The sequence below is a fragment of the Onychostoma macrolepis genome, chromosome 23 (genome assembly GCF_012432095.1).
Source record: "Onychostoma macrolepis isolate SWU-2019 chromosome 23, ASM1243209v1, whole genome shotgun sequence".
NCBI classification, from domain to species: Eukaryota; Metazoa; Chordata; class Actinopteri; order Cypriniformes; family Cyprinidae; genus Onychostoma; species Onychostoma macrolepis.
The window spans coordinates 18,402,039-18,428,001 of record NC_081177.1 but is presented as its reverse complement, the minus strand read 5'-3'; the positions used below and the strand labels follow the sequence as shown (position 1 = coordinate 18,428,001).

Sequence of the window (25,963 nt, the reverse complement as noted above, 5' to 3'; positions counted from 1 at the left end):
CAGTCCGAACCGTTCTCTGTAGTCTTCTGATGTCTGATTTTGTAGCTGAACCAAACCAGACAGTTATTGATGTGCACAGAACAGACTCGATGACGGCTGAGTAGAACTGTTTCAGCAGCTCCTGTGGCAGGTTAAACTTCCTCAGCTGGCGAAGGAAGTACAGGGGCCTTTTTTAAAATGGAGTCGATGTGAGTCAGGTCCTGAGAGATGATGGATCCCAGGAACTTGAATGTCTTCACCGCAGCCACAGTGCTGTCTATGATGGTGAGTGGGTATATTTAGGCTGAATATACTTTTATTATTTTAGTGTTATGTGTGCTCCGTCTTCAAGTTGTACATATTGGGCCACAGATTCTGGAGAGGATTATGGTCAAAAGTTTACATACACCTCGCAGAATCTGCAAATTGTTAATTATTTTATTAAAATAAGAGGGATCATACAAAATGCATGTTATGTAATGTTTTTATTTAGTACTGTCCTGAATAAGATGTTTACATGTAGTAACAAGACAAAATTTTATATACGCTTCATTCTTAATACTGTTCTTAATACGAATCCCTTGTTTGTCCCGAACAGTTAAACTGCCCTTCAGAAAAAAATCCTTTAGTTCCCACAAACCGCTTCTGTTTTCCAGCATCTTTTGCATATTTGAACCCTTTCCAGCAGTGACTGTATGATTCTGAGATCCATCTTTTCACACTGATGACAACTGAGAGACTCACATTCAACTACAAAAGCTTCAAACAAACAAACAAACATATACTGTATATTATGTAAACTGCATTAGTATTAAGACATCATGTGGCCTTCCTTGTATCATCTGTGCTATTATCTGTGCTAGATGATGCCGACCCCTCAGACAACATACAGAATTACCAAATTTTGCCATAAGTTAAATATACTACGTTTATATATTGTAGAAACTTAATTTCCTGTAAAGCTGCTTTGCAACGATTTGTATCGTAAAAAGCTCTATACAAATAAACTTGAATTGAATTTACAATAACAAACAGATATGAATAGCTCAAATAGGTGTGGTATATTTTATTTTGCTATTTGCTTATTTATTTTGTTAGTGTACAAAAGCATTATTTATTAAAATCATCTTTAGGTGCCATGTCAGACAAATCCCAATAAAGAATCTCTAAATAATGGTGTAAAGTAGAATATAATTTTAGAAACTGAATTCAGGTGTTGAAACAGTTGCTACAAACTGTACAGTCTTTACAGTACAATACTGTATTTTAATGAGGTTCTAATGGAATGACATTGACATTTACTGTGCTTTTTAATAAATTGCAAATATTCATTCATAAACCATGGGTATTTGAACTTGTGCAAAGGTCGATATTAAAAAATGAGAAAATCAAAGTTTGATAAAGCTACACACAGCTGAATTAAGAAGACTGGATGCTGTTACATGCTTTAACCACAGGGTGGCCTCCTGACACCAGAGTTTAGGCATTGAGTTTTACTGCCCTGCACCTCTCAGCTCTATGGTGTAACTTGACATATAATGTTCAATTTATAAGGATAAAATAAATGTTATATAAAGTTTCCAGTTGTTTAAATGTTTTTAAAGTATGACTGAAACAGCCTTTAATGTAAAGTCATCGCTTTTTTTTATTTGTTACCACTGGCTGCAATAATGATCTTTTAACGTGAGGCTAAATAGTTGTTCTTTTAGACAAAAGTTCAAAACAAAAACATACCCATGAATACAGTATGTCTAATTCCAATAATTTAGCAAAGGTAGAAGTTGCTACTTCATTCCTGTTATGTTATTTTAAAGCAGTTCACTAGGCCTAAAGACATAAAGTGGCTTTGTATGTATTGTAAAAAGCTCAAAATTTACAAATAAACTCGACTGATCATATTAATGCTGATCCTTCAGCATCTATTTCAAACTGACACACATTGGTTATCACAGATAAAAAGAATTCTTCATGACCAACACAACAAGCAAGGAACAGCATCAGTGATTTTCTACATATTAGTTTATTTCATCCAAGATTTGACTATAATACATGTGCATCTATGTCTTAATATAGTATTTATCCTTTTAAAAGTTTCATTATGTGAAACAAATTTACATCATGTAGTACTAATAAGAAAATACTGACAATTTCAGTACAAATCTATACCTTAAGATTTATCTGGCAAGCTCATTATCAAAAAGAGAAATTGACACATGAACGATAATGCTTAAAAGCCCATTTCTATGTCTCTCAAAGCAGGTTCTCATAGATATATGGTCTCCTTTAGAAATGCAAAGATATTCACAGTTTGGAAAATAGCAAGCTATTCTTCATATTTCTATTAACCCCCTAAAGGTCGGAGCGTTAAGTTCCACCAAAGACGCTAGTGGAAAAATTAGAACACCATTTTGTAGAGATGAAAAAAAAATCAAAATGATGAGGTTTTTATGTCAGCTAAAACAAAGCAAAATAGTAAAAATACATAGTCTGTTTTAAAATAAATAAGACTTCTGTGGTTACAATCCCAAATTGTATGTAGTGGTTAATATAAAAATAAATTAACACAGCTAAAGACTCCATTCAATATGTCGTTTGTACCATAAAAAATGAATGATCAGGATGAAGTGGTGTGTATGATCACAGCTACAGTGCGTGTGCTACTCCAAGCAGGTTTGGTAATGTAAGTGCTATGAAAAGCGATTCTCATCAGCGATTATAAAACGAGAAAAAGGGGAGCTAATGAAAGGCTACTTCGGCTAATTCTCCAACAGCAGGTCCTAACTGTAAGAGCGTAGGCACATCTGTCTCCTGTCAGTCTCTTCCCGTGTATCCAGTGACACACACTTTGAGATCTCAGAAGTTAATATTAAAGCTTACAGCTGTGACATCATGCATATCATTATGATATGTATGTATAAGGACGAAAAGGGGAGAAATGTACCTACAGTCATTTGAACTTAAAAGGAATGCTTTCAAAATAAGAGCATAATATTTGTTCATTTTTCCAGTCATTCGTATAAGAGGTCGTTTTTAGAAATCATAATTATCACTCAAGTAGGAAGACCTCACTTTATCGTACACAGAGAGTGAAGGGTTTGTGAGGGTATGGAAGTTAGATGACAATATGATTAATTGTGCATTTTTGACAAGACTTCACAACAGATTTCAACCAGCTGAATTAAAAAAAAAAAAAATAATTGATCCATGTGAGGAAATAATGTCTGTCCCATAGAAATGTTGAAACAAACCCAACTGTTACATACTTTCTGAAGGGTTTGGCTGGTACTCTGCTGTCATGCACAAAAAAGAAAAAAAATATTAAAAACCTTTTACATACAAAGAGGAAAAGATACTGAATATGTTGATATATATTCATAGTAATTCACTACAAATGAATGGTTGTTTTCTCCATAATTCGACTGCAACACTTATTGTTAGAGGTAACACTTTAAAATAAGGTTCAATTTGTTAACATTAAATAATGCGTTATGTGTCATGAACCCAAAAATGAACCATTTTTACAGCTTTTATTAATCCTGGTTAATGCTGATTCATACATATAATATTGTTCATGACTCATGATATGTTATCTAATGTTTGTTTAAACAACTTTAAATGTTAAAATTATCATTAATAGTTAGTTATGATACCTAATACATTAAATGTACTGTATAGTTCACCCCCCCCCCAAAAAAAGAAGTAAATTCTGTCATCATTTACTCACCACCATGTTGTTCCCAACCGGAACTCTCCATGTATGGAAATATCTGCTTTTATGCTCCACAGAAGAAAGAAATGTTATAAAATGACATGAGATCTGAGTAAATGTTGACAGAATTTTCATTTTTGGCTGATCTATCTAATGTTAACGAGCTGAACCTTAGTGAAAAGTGTCACGGTAGAGACACTCTTCATAAATGAAACAACCGAGTGCCCACATCAGAGCGCTCCCTTGAAACATTATTGATAATTATGTATTAAAAAACCCCACACAGGGTTATCAAGTAAAGATCAATGGGTAAAATAAACCACAGGTAGCAAAGAGCAGGATGATAGCCCTTGTCATAAAGAAATATAAGTGATACCAATAAAACATATCAGTATGAAAAATATGACATTAATCATCTGACTTTTTGGCTATGATTAAAAACTTCTGAGATGATAATAAAAGACATCTGTATCTTAACCGAGGCAGCAGTCTACAACTGTCCACTCACATGAAAATATGTCCCAAATATTCACTCAAGCCCCACAAAGGTTCACAATTCCCTTGAATACCACAAAGAATCGGTAAGCTGAGAGTGTTAGTGTTGCAGACGGGAATGGATGAAGAGCAGATTTCAGTTTCTTCTGAAGTTCTGTAGCTCAGACTCAGTTACCATGGTAACGCAGAGGATGGGTAAAACCCATTGTACTTTGTTCTCTGATAACGCTAGAGCCTCGAGGCTCTGAAGGGAGTGGTTGTCAAAGTAAAAAAAGATTGTCATGACTCATACGGTGCCGTCTGCATTCATTCAATCGTACTGACTCAGGAAGTTCATTATTACTCAAGAAGCAGCTATTTTTGGTGCTGTGCTGCTCTCCACAGGTTTGATGATGAGAACTACCTGGTCCTGTTGTTATAGAGAAGTGCTGTAAGGTGCTGTGGTGACTGGCCTTCTCTTTTGGTCCTGGACATGCATTTTCAGTCCTATGGCACACAAGAGTATGTATTGGCGCGTGTGTGTGTGTGATTATACGCTGTGTGTGTCTTTACAGTGTAATGACTGTGCCCTCCTCCTCTAGATTTCGCCCTTCTAAAACCCTGTCACGGGCATTCAGAGACCCCACGCTCACGCTGCTTGCCATGGTACCATTTGAGGGGCGAAGGTCGAGGTGGGGCTCGTATCTGGGCAGGGCGGGCATGCTGGTGCTGGCTGTCGCCCTCGCCCCTGCCTGCGGAATAAGTTTAGCCCCTCCGTTCGCCTCGATCACCAGATCCTCCTCCTCCTCGCTCTCCTCGTCCGGTTCATAGTTCTGGATAATATGGGACGGGGTCATCGCCATTGAACCCGGTGTTGAGTAACCATAAAAACTGGTGCTGCTGTCAGAAGATCGTCCTGAGCTGCCGCCTCCGCTGCTGCGTACCACGTTATTGCGCTGATTGGCTGGTTTGACGGTTATAATGAGGTTGTGGCTGTTAGCGATCATCATGTCCGTTACTTGGTCCAAAGACTTTCCGCTCACCTCGATGCCATTGACTTCGAGCACCTCGTCGTTGACAGCCAGCAGTCCTGTGCTCTCCGCCAGGCCTCCGGGGACCATGCGGGAGATGAAGATGCCCGGGACCTTTTCCAGGCCTTGGGGTGTAACGCGCACGCTGGAACCATCACGGATGTAGAAGCCCAGTGGTTTCTCCTGACCATGTTTGTAGAGGCGGACTCGGCGGTGCGTCTCTGGGAGGATGTCCACGTCGATGATGGAGGACACTGGCCGGAAATCTTTGGGCAGGCTGATGATGATAGGAGGCTTCTTCTTGTTGGCGTCCGGTCGAAGGAGGACCGCTGCAAGCGCCGCCGGGGTCTTCTTACGGGTCACAGTATCCGTGCTGAATGCAGAATAATCTGCCTCCTCTGCACAACAGGAAGAAGAAAGAGAATGTAAATATGTAACGCTTGTGTTAGACATTGCAACTTAAAGGAATATTGTGTTTAGTTTATTTAGTGATGGGTTACGATGGTCAAGTCATTCAACAACAACCACAAATTAGACAAACTATTATTTGTAGCTTGTTTTAAAATTTTGTAATTTTAGCTTGTTTTTAAAATAAAGTATAAACAAAGAAAAACAAACACAAAAAAAAACAAGACACAAAACTTAAATAACCAAAAAATAAAATGGGTAATATAGTACAATAACTAAAAATGTGGGCATTAACGCTTTTCAGTAGCTTTGTAAATAAATGCAGTACATTATCAGCATATTGTTGTTAATGTGAACAACCACTTTGATCAACTCATGTTTTATTTAAATAATAAATGAAAATAATGTAAACCACTTTTTTGTTTGCTTTTCCTTAAAGCTGCAGTCCGTAACTTTTTTGTGTTCAAAATTCACAAAATTAATATAATAAGCAAGTACATCATGAATCCATTTTCCAAACCGTGTTTTTGGCTTATCCTGAATCACTACGGTACACCTATAATAAGTTTTTATATTCAGATATTTCAGACTGGTACTGGTGGACCCGCTGCGGAGAAGCCCAGTACCTGTGTGATTCATCATAGACATAAACAGAGAGAAGTAGCTCTGGCTACAATGTTCTTCCGCAAGACACACACAGTTCTGTTTAACCGCTAGAGCGCCAAAAGTTACGGACTGCAGCTTTAAAAAAAAAGAAAAAAAAAGGGCAATACAAGGCAACAAAACAAAATAACTAAAAGTGTCTGGACACTTTTCAGTGGCTCAGTCAACGCAATTTACTATCAGCTGTGCACGTTCATTATTATTTATTATTTAATCACATGTTCAAATTATGCATGTTTTTTCACTCTTGTTGGTCTATTCCCACAGCTTTGTAAGAAGAGACCTGCAGGGGATACCATGGTAGAGAATGCCTGCTTGTTAGTTTCCCTCCGCCCCTCAGCTAATGTGTAATCTACTGTAAACCCAAGCCTCCTTTCAACCTCTCTCTCTTTTTCTCTCAGCTGCCATTTATGAATTCCTCAGAGGCTTAATCACAGCCTGGACTTTCACCTGCAAGACATTCATACTCAAGATCAAAAAGGAGAATAGAGTAGGACGGGAGAGAGGATATAAATGCATGTGTGTGAAGGCTGGAAATGTCTGAGAGAGTTCAAAGCAGTAACATGTGTTTTTCTAAACTGCCATTAACCCGAATGAACAATGGTTAACCTGAGAGATGTAATTATTAACAAAAACCACCATGTTATAAGATTATAACTAGCATCTCAATTATGTTATTTACTGATCTTTTGTATCAAGGGTTGTGATGCTTTTATGGATTTTTTTATGCCATAAACCTGAATTGTGCCTCTAAAACGAAAAGTATCTTCTTCCAATGTGTTTGTTTAACCAGGAACATGCTAGCAGGGACGAGTCTGTGTGATCTAGCATGCGAATAGATTTCACGTCAGCCCAAATATAGTCAAAACACACTCTCACACACACACAAGATTGATTGTTCGGTTAGAGCAAAGGTCTCCACAGCCAGTTCCCACCAGAAAACTACCTGGATTGTCCTTGTGTTTTATTTCAACATGAATATGCAGCCTGTGTTAAAATTTTAACAATAATTTGGCAACTTGCCTTCAATACCTGCAGACATCATAAAAATGTCTTTCTGACCTAATTGAGCTGAGGTTTATTCACAAACACGCAGCATGCACACACAAGTCTCAGCTATGCAAGGTTGGCTGGAGCGGTCGAGCATGTATGGAGGTCTCTTTTCATCTCCTCCAGCGTTCTTCTCCTCTCTTCCTTCCTTATCTGCTCCACTCTTCCATATTAAAGCCTAACAATGGCTTCATAGTCAGTGTTGAAGGGCAGCATGGGAAGTCCCTGAGGGCCACTCAAACAGGCACAAACTAGCTTTTCTGTTGGCTCAGAGATCGAGAGGAGAAAAAGTGAGAGGATGCAAAAAGCAGCTTACGATATATGGAAACCGCATCATATTAACGGACACACAAACCTCTATCATCTCACTTCCTGAATGCAGGACAGCTGGCTCTTTGTGAAACCTGACACTACAGAAACCAGTCCGGTTGTAATGGCTCATTACAAACATGCTGGAGAAGGTCCACACACACACAAGCATACAGGTCTCTTTACACCCCTATCATGCATTGGGCTCCTTACAATCATTAGAGGCAGGCCAGGGGATATGAGGAGTTATTTCTGAATTATGCCCTGGAGCAATACAATGCAAATGAAAAAAATAATGTATCTGTCGACTTAAGATAGATGATTAGTCAGTCATTTATTGATTCATGACTTATGTCATTCATAATTAAAGCATAATTACCATTATTTCAAATAACACACACACACACACATTAAAAAAATATTAAGTAGGACATCAGTTTTGAACATTGATAAAAACAAGGTATCTTGTGCAGCAAATCAGCATATTATAATGATTTCTAAAGGATCATGTGACACTGAAGACTGGAGTAATGATGCTGAAAATTTAGCTTTGCATCAGAGGAATAAATTACATTTTAAAATATATTCAAATAGAAAACAGTTATTTTAAATTGTAATATTTCACAATATTACAGTTTTTACTGTATTTCTGATTAAAAATGTAGCCTTGGTGAGCATAAGAGACTTCTTTCAAAAACATTTGAAAAAAAAAAATCATTAAAAAAATCTTACAAACTCTCTCTCTCTATATATATTGATATAATGTAATATTCTTCAATATAAGATTTCAGTTTGGTTTTGGCAGTGTGGATTTGTCTGTTGTGTGTTAATATGGCAGCAGAAATGTGACACTGGCTTTATCTGATACTGTGGTCACCATTGACCGTGGCAGTGGAAGCACCTCACTTCCTGTCAAAGGACTCCAGAATGCAGTCTATGTGATCAGCACGCCAGTGGGAGACGTGTGTGTATGTATGTGTGTGTGTGTGTGTAAGCTTAGTGAAATGCCGTTCCCACCTTTGCTTAGGTGATCAGTATCCCATTACACAGGGTTTTATAATCTGCCCAAGGTCAGGTGACCTGTTTGTGTATTCTTAACTCTTCTATGTTTTCAAGTAACTGATTAATGCAGACACTAAAATTAAAAATACTATTTTGTCTAAATAAATAAAAAATAAAACACTGAAAACAAATATCAGACATTTTAAATGCTACAAGTGAATTTAGGCATCACAACATTATAATGTACAGGCATGATAAATGGATATTAATTTTGAGATTTGCTAAAGGTTACATTTAACAGCTATTAAATGTAAAAAATAGGGGGAAGGAGCAAGAACAATTAAATATCCAGTGTCTGCCAAAACTAAAAAAAAAAAAATTGTATTTTATAATTTTGTAAGATAGTGATTATGCATCCATTATACTGAATACAATAGCATTTTCTAGGCCACTGATATTACAGGAGTCAGGATAGTATAATTTTAAACAAACTGTGTCTGTAGATATAAAACAAACTGTAAAAATAAATTGGTGCACCTTGGGTCACTTCAAAAAATAAAAATGTTCCAACAGAATAAATAAAGAAAATAAGATTGTGCAAGAACCAGACTGAAATGTAAAACTCATGAGTATTTGTCTACATGACAACTAGTTTGATTATACACTATTTATAATTAAGTATTCATGGTCAGTTCAGAGGTGCATGTTCCTGAGAAGCATCCCACAAGGAGTGTGAAAACAATAGAGATGTCACACCGTGTCTCTGCTCACCGCAAACTGAGAGTGATGGACTCATCTCATCCAATATTCAGCAGGCCTTATGAAGGCCGTGATGGCTCATGTTTCACTTTTGTGAATGTCTCATTCAGGTTTTTTTGCATGTGGCCACTGTGCTACTTTCTGTTTACGGTCTCGCTCCACAAAGCTGCTTGCAAAGAATCGAGCACGCAGATTATTCAGACGAGCAGCCGCTGACGGCACGACAGCATCTGTGGAAACATTTCTGCTTCTTTAAGGTTAAGTCCGGACATCTCCCACATTGGGAGTGTGTGCCATCCCGTTCCAGACACGGCACGATAGAGGAGAGGGGAGAAGAGAGGGTGGAGAGTGGGCTGTAATGAGCACTTATTAGGCCAGGGAGAGAGAACGAGAATGAAAGAGCGAGGCTTGATGTGTAAAAAAAAAGTTTCAATACAGAAACTTTATGAGGTGCTGCTATTCTGGGCTCGCTGAGTACATACTTCTGTGACACAGCTAAGATAAAGTGAGACCGCTTCTGATAACAGAGGAAAAATGTAAAGTCTGCGAGCAACAAAACATGGGGAAAGCCCTTGAGAACAAGATACTTAGAGAAGGAAAATAAGGTGCACGGTGTATGAAACTCACTCTGTGTATAGGAATCATTACAGCAGTTTCTAATTTAAGCAAAAATGGCAAGCCAATCAAATTGGCTATTATGTGTAAACAACCTTGAGCGGCCAACGCATCATCATCATCCATTTCCTGTGAATTGTGAAACAGCAGTAGATCTGGATTGACCGAAATCACATACTCTCTAAATAGGCAGGCTACCCGTTTTGTAAAAATTATATTCTATATATGGTGAATGCATGTAGTACGAATTTAATTTTTATGTACTACATTCGCCATGTTGTCACTTTCATGTGACCTACTAGCGCCAGTTGCATCAATTTAATGCCATTGACAAATCCTCTCCTGTGGACTCATGGGACAAAATATCCATAGTAAAATATCCATAGTAAAATATCCATTGGATGAGCACTTCAAGTCTTCCTGGAAGTACAAGGTCATCTGGGTATTTATCGCCTACTGTTATATGAATACTGTGGATTCGAACATACTATTCTTTTCACATACTGTTTTTCACTTACTGTACAGTAGGAAGTATGTGATTTCAGATGAGGGCTGGGTCCGTATTAAAGATTCTAAGAATCCTCTTAGAGAGCTCCTAATTTAGCTTAAACATTTCTAACTAGGAGTCTTAGTTTAAAAGTGATTCAGGACCAACCTGAGAGCAACTCTGAGCGAGAAAAAGGCAAAAACTTTTATCTTAGTGAGGAGGCGGGGCTGACCCCGTTGCTAGCTATGACACAGTCTTTTGAAGACTGTGATTGGTTGGTTGTCCAAGAAGGAAATAAAAGAGCGCTTTTAAGAGTAGGGTTTATTTTAAGCCTTCACTTTGAAATTACAGGATGTAATTTTTCCTGTTTTACCTTACTCTCTCTCTTTCACACACACACACACACACACACATTATGTCATTATATGTATATATATTCTTTATTTTTTATTTACCATGCTGTCATACTTAATGTATTTTATAGGAAATGAACAGCGACGCAATAAGGTTCTGAAAGTGCTCTCAGGTACAGACCCAAATCATCGCTGCTGCATAGTTGCATTTTTCCAGTTGCTAAATATGTCAATGTAGTGATTACTTCCATTTCTGGCTCTATGGCATTTCTGCGCAGTGTCTGAGATTGTGTATCTTATTAACTCACTGTCATGCATTGTGTGCAACACATCTCTTCTCCCTCTTTATGTTTCGTCCATTTTCTCCACTGCTAAAGAAACTCTTAAGCCTCTTAAAAGTCCTCGTCCGTACTCCTAACAATTTTGGACCTTAAGACCTCTTTTAAGGGTTAAGATGCTTTCTGAATTACTTTTTTCTTCACTAGGATCTTTTCTTTAATTTTAAGGGGAAACACCCACATTTCTAAGAATTTTGTTACTAGGAGCAACTCTTAGCGCTAAGATTTTTCATGAATACAGGCCCTGGTGTCAAACTTTAGATCTTAGAGCTAAATTTTTTAAAGGGGACATCAGATGCAAAATTCACAGTTATATGGTGTTTGAACATAAATGTGTGTTGGCAGTGTGTGTACACAACCACCCTATAATGATAAAAATCCACCCAGTGCTTTTTTTTTTTTAAATCTCCAAGAATCATGAGCACTGTCTCAGAACAAGCCGTTCACAGATTCTTGGCAGAGTGACATCACACAGGCTAAGGCCCCTCTCACGACTATTGACGAACACTGCCCTTTTAGCACAGACCCTCCCTGAGTGAGCTGTCAACAGTCCGCCATTGTTTTGACACACCGGAGCAGGGGTAGACAATGTCATCTAAGCGATTGAGGTGTTTTATTTTTGGATGTAATAATGAACATAACAGTCATCATTTACTCCCAACATCTGAGCCACTGAGGACGCAGTGGATTACTTTTGTTTTTGAAGCGAATGCACTCCTCGATCTAACTAAATGCTTCTATATTTGCGCAAATCATTTGTCATCCAGCTTCACCTACAGAAGAAGTAAGTTTTTTAATTAATCTTTGCAAATCACTTTTCCTAATAACGTGCTAGTTAGCATCAGATCGTCACCCCACGGAAAAAAGGGGCAGGGTGAGCAGTAGCTCATTAGCATGTAAAGGGACATGCACCGAAATGGGTTGCTGTGAACAGAGCTGTTTTTGACAAGGTAAAAAGGGTGTTGTTTTACACTACCATTGAGAAATTTAACCAAAGTATGTTATAGACTTTGGTTAAAGTCTTTATAAGACCCTAAAGATTCATACCAACTGGTGGAAAATGGGCATCAGAAGTTCCCTTTGAGTGTTATGTGCAGAAAGCCTGACTGTTGACAATCAACATATCAAATTTACTTAACTTATTCTGGCCAGAAACCACCCAATTAAACATGAAGAGAACATCTCACTGATATGTTAAGTGACCAACCACACATCATTTGGTTTTTTATGTGTTGTTGAGGGGCAGGTAAATGAGAAACAGACTGACTGTTGAGTGCAAAACACAAAAATCAAATTACAGTGCATCTCTGAAAAAGAAATGGTATGGATCATTTCTTTTCAAGTGGTTCAATGGAGGTTGCTTGACCATTTTAAATTTTCCTAATTTTTGTATTTTTACAATTATTGGACCATTTGAGATTGAATAACCCAAAACGTGGTGAAATTTGGTCTTTTATTTTACATTTGAAAAAAAAAAAAAACTGTAGTAATTAACAGCACCTGTTGATTACTGCAGAATGTATTTAATTTCGTATTTATAATGTTGCATAGCACAGGACAGCTTCATATACATGTATATTGTCCCTTTATAATGCTAGAGTTCTGTGAAGGATATGGTTAAGGATAAATTTGGAACAAATTTAAGGATGACTAATAAGAGTGTGTGTGGGTAGAATGAGTCCATGTCGTTTAACTACTGCTGCCTTCAGCTTAAATCATGCTGACGTTGCTCATTCTTCTCTCTCTCACTCTCTTCCTTCAATGTATCATCATCTTTATCTTTCTCTCTCTCTCTATCTCTCTTTCTAACACAGTCTCTGTCTCTCAGGGAGTGACTGCTGTGCTACTTCAGATGGGCTAGGCTTGTTTCCATAGGCCTGTGTTTGGGCCAGCTCTGGTTCCACAGGTTCAACAGTTAAATAATTGGTAGTTTCACTTTTAAATAGATAGAAAATCTGATCAGTCTACAAACACGTAGTGTACCATGTTATATTAGATGGAATCGTGCGGTGGAGACTTCATGCACTCAGTCGTAGCTGGGACATGCTGTCACTCAGTTTCCACACTGAGGACCTTCCTGATAACCTGCACCTTCTCCTGCCTTTAACTCTGTGAGGAATGTGAAGTGCACTGGTAAAGGTCAGAGTTCAGTTTGGAAGGTGTTTTACTGCTCTGAGGTTAATCATACACAGCAGAATCATAAAACACTAAAGTCATCAGCATTTCAAACTTGTGACAGATACAATAAAAAACAGGAGTGTCTCAAAACCCTGCATTTGGTTGTGTTTTGTCTAATCATTTACTCAAAAAAAGCTGGTTTCTGAGTCGTTGCTTATTTAGACAACCTGCTACTTCTAATTGAACTAAAATAAGTTATATGAACGAACACATAACATACAGTAATATTCAGAAGTTTGGGGTCAGTATGATTTTTTTTAATGTTTCAAAACATTTAAAAAATCTTATTGACCCCAAACTTTTGAACAGTAGTGTATGTATATTGAAACAAGGATCTAATGTTTCTATACAATATTGTGAGAAAACTCAATATATGATGATATTGGCACCTGATCTACGAATTTCTATGAAGCAAAAGAACATCTCAACACTGATTAACAACAAACAGTGTGTTTGTGAATGACTTGCCCTTTTATCCAAAACAGGACTAACCAGTGACCAGGTCTTCCACTAGTTTTTCTTCAACAATAATGCAATAGCAGAGTGTTTTCAAACTAATAATACCTCCTTACCCACCCGCTGTTTTTCCATCACCTCTTTCCTGGTCTGGTCCCTGTCTACAGCTCTATATGTTCACAGACTGCTTCATTCCTCGCACACCCATGAGCAGCCCTCCTGTCCTGTCTAATCTAATCAGCAGAGGTGATCAGAGTCTGAACACATTCCAATCCACACAGTGCGACGCCTCCCCCCAATCCTGCAGCTAACTGCCCCTTCCCCCCCAGAAGTACAACCTCTTCCACCACGCAGCACACTCTCCACCCCTCCTTCATCCCGCTCCGCTTCATTGACAACACCAGAGAGGCGCTGGCCCTCTCTACCCAGGCATGATGACATAACAGTGTTCCAGTGCTTCTGTGCATCAGAGTGACATTCCATGACCCTGGAATTCCTCCCACTTATTAAAGCGGCTCCTCCTAAAACTGAAACGGCAATAAAAGCTGCAGACGTCATAGGTGTCAATAAAACACAAACCCACCCCTGTGCCCTGATTCAGCTGATGACATGAATGGAAAAGTAAACAAATTTGTGGTTTCAGGAAAGAAAGGGGAGAGTAAAAGCGACAGAGACGAGATAAGAGTAGGCAGATTCCTAAAACATAAGTCAGTGCTCTCTAGAAACTATTCCAGCTGCTTTCTTGAACTACACCTCTCAGACAGGTGAGGCCGGTAGGGAGGATCCCAGAGATACACTGAGAAAACTATGAAAGGAACGGAAATGATGTGTAATGTATGACACAATAAAATGAATCACGGGGCTATTATTAGAAACAGACACAGGTGGAAGGATTAATTATAATGAACAGAAGACAGATTAATGCTAATACTATTAGCTGACTCGTCAATTAATCTCAGAGGAATTCTCAACTACAGCCTCATTCAAAAGATTTTGTAGTTTGATTTAAATGTTGAAGTTAGCAAGTCAAGTGCTCAAACTGAAACTCTGTTCAAAAGCTAGCAAGCTGTCAGCTTTCTACATTAGCAGCTTTCTTCTAAGGCAGCACCCGAACCGAAATGGAACCTCACAAGTGACAGATTTGGAACGCTGTACAGAGACTTGACTCGTTTAATGTTAGCATGTTGCTAGGAGGAGAGCAACAATCCAATTTTTAGGGTGAACGCAAAATATTTGGCATCTCCTGTCAAAACAGTTAAGCAGGAGGAGATCACCATCAGATGGCCTTTGGATATGATTATGACACCTATGCAACGCATATGTTGCGTACCCCTTTTCTGTTCCACTGGCTGATAAGCTGCACTGTAAAAAAAAAAATTAAAAAAATAATATATATATATGTAATTTTACCAAAAAAAAAAAAAGACTATAGTAAATAGAAAAAATAAAAAAATGCTATAGTAAAAACCTGCTGACTGGTTAACTGTAAGCTACCTTAAAGTAAAAAATGTAAATTAATAAACATTGAATTACATGTAATTTTACTTTTAAATATTGTATCATTTATGGTTTTTGTAAGGATAAACTATGGATTACCACATAATGTACAATGAAAAACAATAAAAGCACAATCCCAGAAGTCCCCTGCACATCACATATGATTATATACTATTTTTTAAATTGTTTGTTTCTTCTTATTATTGTTATCAGTAACGTTCATCATGGTGTAGTGTTACATTTCATTTAGTTAATTCTTTTTTTAAACATATTTTTATTGTAATAAAGGCATAGAAGATAACATGAAAATATAATTATGAAGAAATAATTATGAAGCATCCAAAAATTCAATTATACAGGTAAAGACGTTTTTATACAAAGGATAAGATACTTATTTTCACATACAAAAGTGCATATATACATACATCAATCAGTAGAGTGAGAGGTCTTTGTTGCCTGTGCCGATATTTGGTTATTTTCTAGAAACTGTATAAACAAATCCCAAATTTTATGGTAGTCCTTTAGCTTGCCCTTTATACTGTAGCTTATTCTTTCCAATACAATATAATGTGCCAAATCTTTCAACCAATGGTTAATGGATTTAGTTAATGTTTAATGCATTATTTTAGTGTCATGTGAGTGATGGTGTTTTGTCTTGGTGTGCATGATCATTTGCATGTCTATATTTTTACTGTCTGTTTTATAATGCCAGTTTTCAGTACATTACATCAAGCAGATCAATATGCCAATATCACAATACCTGAAACACTGTCACCATGTTTTTTTTCAGTGACTTTCTGAAAGTCACCACAGCTGCATTTTTGTTTTTACCCCAACTTTAATAGGATATTTTTACAGTGTAAAGGGCAGTGTAAAATCATAAAAACATGATCTTATAAAGCACAGAAATTAATCACACACACAGAAATGTTGGGTAAAACAGTCTAATAATTTAAGCTATTTCCATCTTTCTGTATTAAATGCGACCCAGGACAACAAAACCAGTCATAAGGGTCAAAGTTTTGAATGTGATTTATATTATATGAGATACAACTATTTGAAAATCTGGAATCTGAGGGTGCAAAAAAAAAAAAAAAAGAAAATCGCCTTTAAAGTTGTCCAAATTAAGTCCTTAGCAATGGATATTACTAAACAAAAATTAATTCTTGATGTAGGCCATTTACAGTAGGTAATTTACAAAATATCTTCATGGAACATGATCTTTACTTAAAGTGCCCCTATTATGGATTTTTTGAAAATTACCTTTCATGAAGTGTGTAACACAGTTCTAAGTGAATGAAAACATCCTGCAAAGTTTTAAATCTGAAAGTGCACCGTGTATAAAGTTATTGTCTCTCAAAAGAAAGAGTCGACTCTGAAGCATTGAAACGATTTGTTTTTAAAACTAATCTTAAGCCATTTCATGTTGAAGTCAACATGAAACATTAGCATATTGCCGGCCCACTTGTTGCCACTAGGTGCTGCTTTTGGAGCATTAAAAATAGCTGTTTCCCTGGTAACGGCTGTACACAAAGCAGCACTGCACTCTGCTTTAAATGAAATCGACCAATCGGACCAATCACCGCAGATTAGCGTCACGCAAAGGAGGGGTTTGGAAAAATGAATCATTGAGCGAATCGTTTGGGAGTTGTTGAGCAAATAAGGTAAAAATAAATGCATATTATAAGAAAATTAAAGTGTTTTTTGACCTTGCATGCATGTCAACCTGTTGTTGGGGACTCCCAAAACCAAAATATGAACCTTTCATAACCCATAATAGGGGCACTTTAATATCCTAATGATTTTTGGCATAAAAGAAAAATTGATCATTTTGACCCATACAATGTTGGCAATTGCTACAAATACTGTATACCCATGCGACTTATAACTGGTTTTGTGGTCCAGGGTCACAAATGAACTATTGAAATGAAGTTGCTGCAATGAAGCCATTGTGCAAAATGTGTATTTCAGAGGACAGCGTAATATTGTTTCCTACTTTCAAGAACCTTTCACATAAGGAGCGTTCCTATGGCACCTTAAAATGGTGTCTAGGGAGGCATCGCACAAGGTTTTGGAACAGAGGTTATTTCCTGGACTCAGCTGTTAACAAGGAGGAGTGAATGTAGAGCACAGAGAATATAGAGCAAAGACCCAATATTATGACACAGCAGCGACTGAGCAGGATGTCTGATCAGGAAATCACATGATGCAAATAGACACACGGGTGCCAACACCCCTTAAGCCAGCAAACACGTATCCACAACAGCTCCACAACCACCATAGACAGTGAGGGTGGGGGGACGGCACATTCAGTATTTAGATATAACCTTTCCATTTTCACTGGTTCATTCTTTATAATTACAATTGATATCCCACAATCGTGAATATGTGGTATCTATCCCATCATGCTGCAATCACCACTCAAGAATCCCTCATCATTAACCCCACTCAGCTACAAAGCTCTTCACTGCTGCCATGGCAGCAGGTAAACAAGCATGGGATTGGCGCATTGTGGTCATCCTGATGTTGTCTGAAAAAGCATGTGCATCTGCATTGGGATGGGCCGCCTATTGAAACACATAAATCCTCATTTGAGTGTTTAGATGTACATTCACACCCTACAAAACATCCTCATTAAAGATCCAGTAAGCTGAGTTCAAGTCAAGCCACTCCAATATGCAAAACAGGCTACGACAGAACAAAACCCAAAATTCCAAACACAAACCACAGATGAGGCGCACCGCTCAAGAATGCCTCAGACCCCCCCATCCCCCACGTGAACTCCAACCACAGCGAAGGCTATCTTAACCCAGATCACTGAATGTGTGCCATTCAATGACGGCAAGACGCTGCACAAAAGATTTCAGTTGGTTTGACGGCCTTAGTACTGCGCACCTTACTGTGATTTCAAACACAGATCCAACTCACACATAGACATTTTTGTGTGTGTGCATGCGCTGGCTGCTATCAAAGTGCACGAAACTCTCTGGATCTAATGTGATACGTGATGGAAATCTTCAAAAGAAAATACTGTTCTGAAACCTGGCGAGATGCCTACTTAAACAGCATTTTAATGCATCACAACACTACAAACACAAAGCCTGTACCAAAAGTAGACTGTTTTCTAAAATACACTTTTTAGGCCAAATTAAAATGCAACATTGCAATTATTCTTCACAGTGAAGGCAATCATGAAGAATGCATTGTGACTTCAATGATGGCAGAAAAGTACCAAAAAATCTACTTATAATATGGTATTTATTTACCTAGTATTCTTACCTAAAATGTTTATGTAATTTTTATGCATATTGAGAGTACTGTACGGGTATCTTAGCAACATGCTAATATCAAACTCTAAAGGAATCAGTCGTGAGTCACATTTATTGTGAGCATCACACGAGCAGCATTATTTGGTGAGGTATGCATGCCAATCAGTCATTTATAGGCAGAACACTCCACAGATTTCCTCAGAAATAAAACACCTGTCATTTTTTAAATTTAACACATTCCCTGCTTTTTATGTGTTTGTTAAGTAAATATTGTGACAATTTGATTAGGCTTTTCAGCTATCAATAAGAATGTAGTACCATTTTGGTAGTTCACACAAAGAATGACTTCAATAACTATGAAGTTTTAATAATCATTTCTATGAGAATAGGGAAGTTCTATCACGTGCTCACCATCAAGTTGTTACAAACCTGTATAAATTTCTTCCTTCTACTGAACACAAAAGCAAATATTTTGAAGAATGTGGGTAATGAGGGTAGTTAAGGGTCCCCACTGATTTCCATAGTATTTTTTTTCTTACTATGGAAGTCAAAGGGGACCATCAACTGTTCTTCAAAATATCTTCTTTTGTGTGATCACAGAATTTTCTTTTTTTAACAACCCATTTAAAATCACGACAAAATGTCTGTTGATTTTACCTGGACCTACTTATAGGCTCCTTTTTAGTCAGGATATTGCCTCATAATGTCATTGTCTTATAAGCAGTGGAAAGCTAGAAAGATTCTGAAACAGAAATTTAATCAAGTACGCAAATGAATCGATGTAGTAGAGCCCTGCACGGGCCTCAAATTTAGGCCCTAGCGTGGCCCTGGCCCGAGAAGCTCAGGCCCTAGCCCGGCAATAAAATCTATAGATACACTGAAACAGTTCAAGCATATAACAATGTTTAAACGTTAAACCTAGATAAATGTGCGTTGCATCCAATAGTTTGTGGAACTAAAGCGCAGGACATGGAGGCACCAGCACAATCATTTGCATTTTTTTCAATGGAAACAACTTAAAATAATTTTTGCTCATAAAAGGTAAGAGTAATACATCATTCGGAACTGTAAAGGGTCTACTTTTATTTGTGTGCACTCACAATATCAACAAAACGTCATGCTTTTATAAAATAAAGAAAACGATGCGTTTTCTGCCGTCTCGTCTTGAACAGGAGCGCTTCACAAAAATGAACCGAAAGTCAACGAATACATGCTTCACAGACATGATAAATATACCTATAGAAAGCTTTAAATTACTACTTAACGAAATAAATCAAATCGAAAACAAAAACTCTTTCATTATAATCATAATCCGTGAAGATGCACTTCTCTCTAAAGGCGTGTCTAATGAGGAGACGGCGAGTCAGGATCATCATCTTCATCTTTACGACACTGACACTGACACAGAAAACACTAGTTTATTAGTAAGTAATTCAAATATCTCCTTACTATTTCCCCCAAACACATTCATGATAATTACTTTTGCTGGGGCTTTACGGCAAGCTTTATTGCATGTATTTGAACACATAACTCGTCAGCTGTGCTGACGGCTCTCGCTGCTGCTGCTGCGGGACACTAAACACCGTTGAGCCGCTTTCAGTCGCGGCAGCACGGTCTCGTGTTGTTTCCACCAGCACGGTTATTTTTTTCATCACTAATTGATGGATGTCTAAAATATAAAAATAAGGAGAAGCCTAAAACAGGCCCGAGGCCCGGCCCGCATCTGAACTAGGATGTGAAAATTGGCCTGAAGCTCAGCCCTAGGGACATAAAAAAGTCAGGGCCCGGGCCGAAATGCAGGGCTCTACTATGTAGCATTTAGGGCCACATCAGATCTAGCATTTGGAATAATGTCAGCTAACCCCTACATCCACAGGCATGCATTCAAACAACTAAAACTTACATGACAAGATATAGGGTGTAGTTAAAAAAGTGGGTGGGTCCTCATGTGCTTCCGTGTCACACATTCTGCCATAGCAACAGGTCACAGCATGGAGCTAGCGTCGCCATGTAATTGAAACGCAGGCTAAACAGTGTTACACAGTGACCCCTCTAATCTCCGCCTGACAAAGTGGCTTACCAACTACAGGTCATATGGCACACAGACACAGCTTAGAGTGGGGCACCCCACAGCATGGGGCCACGACACACCAAAAGCACACAACAACTGTGAACTGTCACCAATTCAGACCTTTAACTTTATATTGTTGCTTTCAAGTGAGCTCAGTCGAGGGTTCAAAGTCTCAAAGTCTGAAGACTTTTAACCCAAATTAAGAAACACTTGGCCATATTAGTTAATGACAAATGCATCAAGGGAGATCATGAAATAAAATAGGTCTTATGAAATTTCTTAAATATCATAATCGTACAGCTGTAATTAAAATGTAAGATACAGTATCAATAAAATGAGCAATCATTTGTTCACTGCAAACTGGAACATTAAACACAGTTGTTAGTTAGGATTAAATTAAGAAAACTGATCTGAATTTAGACTTAACTCCACTAACTAGCAGCCAGGTTACTGAACACAACTTACTTCCCCCAGGACTACATAACCTGTCACATTATAATCTGATATGACTGAAATATAAACAAAAGCACCACTTCTGGTCTGACAGCTTCCTGAAGCTCAGCTATCGCCTCCACATATGTTATCAGTGGAAACATTTATGCATATTATATAACTACATATAAATTCTCACCATACAGATAATTTACAACAGACAATTTAACTACAACTACAACTGTGAGTGTTGTGACCATAAGGGATCTAGAGGATATTGTGTCAGAGCATGGTTGTGTGTGTAACATATGGAGTTGAAGTTTGACCAATGACCCACTTCAAAAACACAACCCTCACCTTTCCGCTGCAAGAAGAGACGGAGCAGGGGCGCTGCCACGGAGATTGCTTTATGGTAGTTGTCATCGTTGTTGATTGGCAGTAGGTCCCCGTGGACATCGGCGTAACCCACAAGCAGATCGACGTTGGGGATCCGGTGCACATGCTGCAGCAAGCCATAGAACTCATCGAAGCGTCCCGGCTTGGATCGGTCCAAAGAGAAACGCCTGAATTCTGCTCCAAACTAACAACATGGAACAGACATCAGTACACAGCAAAACGAGATGAACTCAACTAAAACTATTACAAATCAGTTTCATTAACTGAAATAAAATACAATACAAATGGCCTATTAAATGAAAAACTTCAACTAAAAACCCAGCAAATGATAAATAATGCCTTACTAAAATGTACACAAAATTAATATTAAAACTGAAAAATTAATATTAAAATATTAAAAATAACATGTACTATAATTGTATAATTAATAAATAATACTAAAATAACAATGAAACAGACACATTTACATTTATCATTGATAAATCCTGCTAAATATAAGTCACATAGACTTCATTTCTGATTTTTTTTGTACTTTTGCTTCATATCTAAAGCTTGAAAGTTCCAGTTATTTCATTGTGTATGGAAAAAAGCAGGAATGCACTGATACTAAAATTAAAACCGATATTTTAAACCAATATATAAACCGTTATTTTCCGGTTTTAGCTGACAACTGATAAACGTCTGGTATTACAAATCTATACTAGTTTGTTTAAAAAGGAAAATTAAAACACACTGAAAACTGCTGACACATGCAAAACTCACTCCAACATGCGCTCTTAATGAGAAAGCACTCTTTAAGAGATTTAATATCCAAAAATAATATGGTGCCAGAATATTGTGCCTATAGAAAAAACAACCAGTGCACCATTAAAAACATTTCCATTTATGTAGCAATAATAGAATCTTATTTTTTTTGGGTGAACTATCCCTTTAAGGGGAAGTAAGCATTATATTTTAGTATAGAGTAACTAAATATAGAATAGCAGCATCAGTAGCAATCAACAAAAATTACAAAAATTACAAAAAAAAAAAACTAAACTATTTATAAACAAGGAAATTCATGGGCAAAAAATCTGATGCAAAAATGAAATGATTACTAACTAGTCAAAAGAGACATCCTAAATACTTTCATGATTTGTAATAAGTTATGAAGTGGTCTGGCAACAACAACAACAAAAAAAAACAATGTAAATGGAGGATTGAGCTGTAATGTCATCACTAGCTAAGCACGGCTTGTCCATTATAAAGCAGACCTGTAAATCTTTAAGTTAGTGGAGTGAGTATGACCAGGTTCTTGTTTATAGTGTCATCCATAATGATTAACACAAGAGAAACGCAAACAAACATATTGTAAACCACATCTACATTCCTCTAGTGCTGAATAACTGTTTCTATACATAGAAATCAACAAGAAAGGCGATGCTTGAGATTGAACTGCCTACCTAGACTAATTTTGGGCATCATGTGCATGTCTAGGTAACCAGGTTATTAGGTTTGAGACCAATATTAGATTTGCAAATCAGACTACAGCAGCATAAAGTTATAAATATCTTCTGTATATATTTTCAGGTGCGTGTAATGCCTGTAAAAACTGCTCTCAAGTCTTACATCAGAATTGAGATAAAGGCTCACTGTTTGAGACAGGTAGAGTAGTTATCTTATTTATCATCCGTGCGGCTTGGTATTTGATTTAACTTCTTTTTTGAGAACAGTCAATGTTTAATTTCCTCAAACATGATTGGGAAATGTTGATGTGAAGTTTAGAATCCAAGATAAGTGATCGTCAGTTTGTTTACAAGACAGAGGAAAAACAAGTTCAGGATCAAGAATGGCTTTCATTGAATTTTTATTGATACACTGCAATGGTAAGCCACTTTAGCACTTACTCCTTTATACAAACTAATATCTTTTTGTGTTACTAGTACTAGTACTAGATACCAAGTAACTAGTACTAGTACTAGATACCAAGTAACTAGTATCCAATATATTAGTCAAAAGTATGTTCTCCTAATAGTCTCTATTCTCTTGTTACTGGCGAACAAATTGCAAGTTTTCCCATTGAATTCTATAGGGATCTGTGGTTCTGATATCAGTTATTCACTTCCAACTAGCATCTAATCCAGTTTTACTAGTAACTATTCATTATTTATGAAGACATTTTCTTTTGTTTTTCAAAGTAGTATCCATTCCTGTTTTTCTAGTACTATTCAAATAGACACAAGTATCTGTTTATTAAACACTAGTAGAGGGATTTCCAAGTGGCACTACTAACTTTTCAAAACTTACTAGTTATTTTTTTAAACTGAACTACAAAACAACCATACTAGTTATTAAATATGACAACACAACATGTAATTATAACCACTGAGATAAGAAATGTTAACAACTGGAATAGATACTAGTGTTTCATACTAGCAGAGTTAGTAATCATTGGAGTGCATGAATAGCTACTAGTAAAACTGGAACAGAGACCAGAAAGAAGTGCTATGCTGTACACTAATCGGACATAAACCAGATATCCTAAAATATTTTGATGGAAAAACAGCAATTTGCTATCAGCAAACCTGTAATAAGTAATTATTAATTAGGATAGTGACTAAATTTATACTACTAAATTTAGAGTTTCTACTGGATTACTTATTAGTAATTAAAAACTAAGTAATAGTTAGTTTAAAAGAATAACTTTTAAATTGCTTGCCATGGATTGGGAGATTGTGGTCAAACTGACTGGACAAACGCACACTTATATAAGAACTCAAATAAAAAACTTTTAGACATTATTTTTTTTTACAAGATAACAAACACCTGACAACATGAGATAAGAGAGCACCTGTCAAAACCTATGGTCCAAACACACAATCTCTCCCTAACAACACGGACACATTGTGTCCTCAGCTTTTAAAGCAACGGTCGACTGAACTCACAAGGTTGACCAAACTTGCCAGGACAGTGTGAGTGTGTCTTAACACCCAAATGTACTGTTAAGTCTATTCCTACCACGAAGACTAGTCCGTTCTGTGACTGAACACTAATTAAAATGTTTGTCCCGCTGGCTACGCACCTTGCTCTTCACCTCCACGGCGTTCAGAGTTCGGTTGCTCGGCACTCGGTGGTTTTTGTTCATCTTTCGCTGACTGGACCCCGCCGCAGAAACACACTTGCCCTCCCGCGGGCTGCGCTCATCCGCCTTCAGCTCGGTCCGTCCAAAACGGCTTTTCTCGGCTTAATCCAGTTAGAGGCGCGTATCTCGCGACAGCTCCGTGCCTTCGCTTGTGTTGTTATCGGAATCGAGTAGCAACGGCGACGCCTGTCAACTGAACGTGCTCCGAAACTCTGCCTCTGCCCCAGCCCCCCCCCTCTTTCTCTCTCTCTCTCTTTCTCTCTCTCTTTCTCTTTCTCTCCCTCTCTCTCTCTCTGCTCTACCACACAGCATTGGCCTGTCTGTGACGCTGATGCACCCAGGAAACAGCTCTAGGAGTCAAGAGACGATCCTATCAAGCGCGCCCCCTCTGGCCACAAAGGCCATTCTTGTGCCATGAACGAGTGAGACTCATTGCCCAGCCCAGTCCAAACAATAACTAAAAAGTATTTTGTTCTTCGAAGTACCTTGTATTTCCATGTAAATACCACGAATGGTAATCATTCAGTACCATGGTATCAAATTACATGGCATTATAATCAGATACCACTTACAGTTATTTTTGTAAACAGAATAAACTCATTGACCTAGTCGAACATAAAAAAGATTATATATATATTTTTTGTGACGCATTAACCTACTCATATATGTCCTGAAAAGTATATTAGTTTTATTTGCTTTTTCATTTTAATGCTACTACAGACTGCACATAACATTTTACACTGTAATAATATCTCATGTCTAAAATCATTTAGAATTTGTGATAAAAAGAAAGTTTCAGGCATTACACACAGGAGTTTTAGCATATAATGTTAAGACACCAATCTTTGCAGTACCAAAAATCGCTTTGCATCTTAAAATATAGGCTACTCATAAGCAAAATAATATTAGAACAGAATAGTAGAACAGAAAAGATTAATTAAATTTCATCAAAAAGGCAATGAGCTATGTTTTGACAGAGTATAATACACACACAAACACGAAACACCATCAGAGTAATAATGTAATTGTGCAAAAGTAATAAAGAACATAAATGTAGGCAAAATATAATAACTTATTTTTTAAATTAATAACTTATGAGAGCGACCACTGTTTTTCACTATAAAATATTACTTACATCAAATATTTTTTCCAATATCTGTCTTTAAAAGTACATGTATTTTATTGTTAACTATAGTAGATATATATATTTTCTCCCTAAATTATTATATTTTGATTATTTTATAGAGGTATTAAGTGTGGACTCATTAAATATAGATTTTCATTTTATATGGTAAATCACAATTAACAATTCTCTGTGTTAAGCTTTACAATATTTTCCCATTAAAACTCCTTGTAGATAAAGTTT

General features: G+C 37.2%; 1 protein-coding gene across 1 annotated transcript; it reads right to left on the bottom strand.

Moving 5' to 3' along the window:
* Positions 1 to 1,980: 1,980 nt before the first annotated feature.
* On the bottom strand, positions 1,981 to 24,808 carry pard6b (par-6 partitioning defective 6 homolog beta (C. elegans)). Its single transcript, XM_058763960.1, has 3 exons — positions 24,538 to 24,808; positions 21,438 to 21,660; positions 1,981 to 5,591 (listed from the first exon to the last, which is right to left on the bottom strand). Exons 1-3 carry the CDS (start codon positions 24,598 to 24,600, stop codon positions 4,732 to 4,734), a joined length of 1,146 nt encoding a protein of 381 aa, XP_058619943.1. The 5' UTR covers positions 24,601 to 24,808; the 3' UTR covers positions 1,981 to 4,731.
* Between the last annotated feature and the right edge of the window lie 1,155 nt (positions 24,809 to 25,963).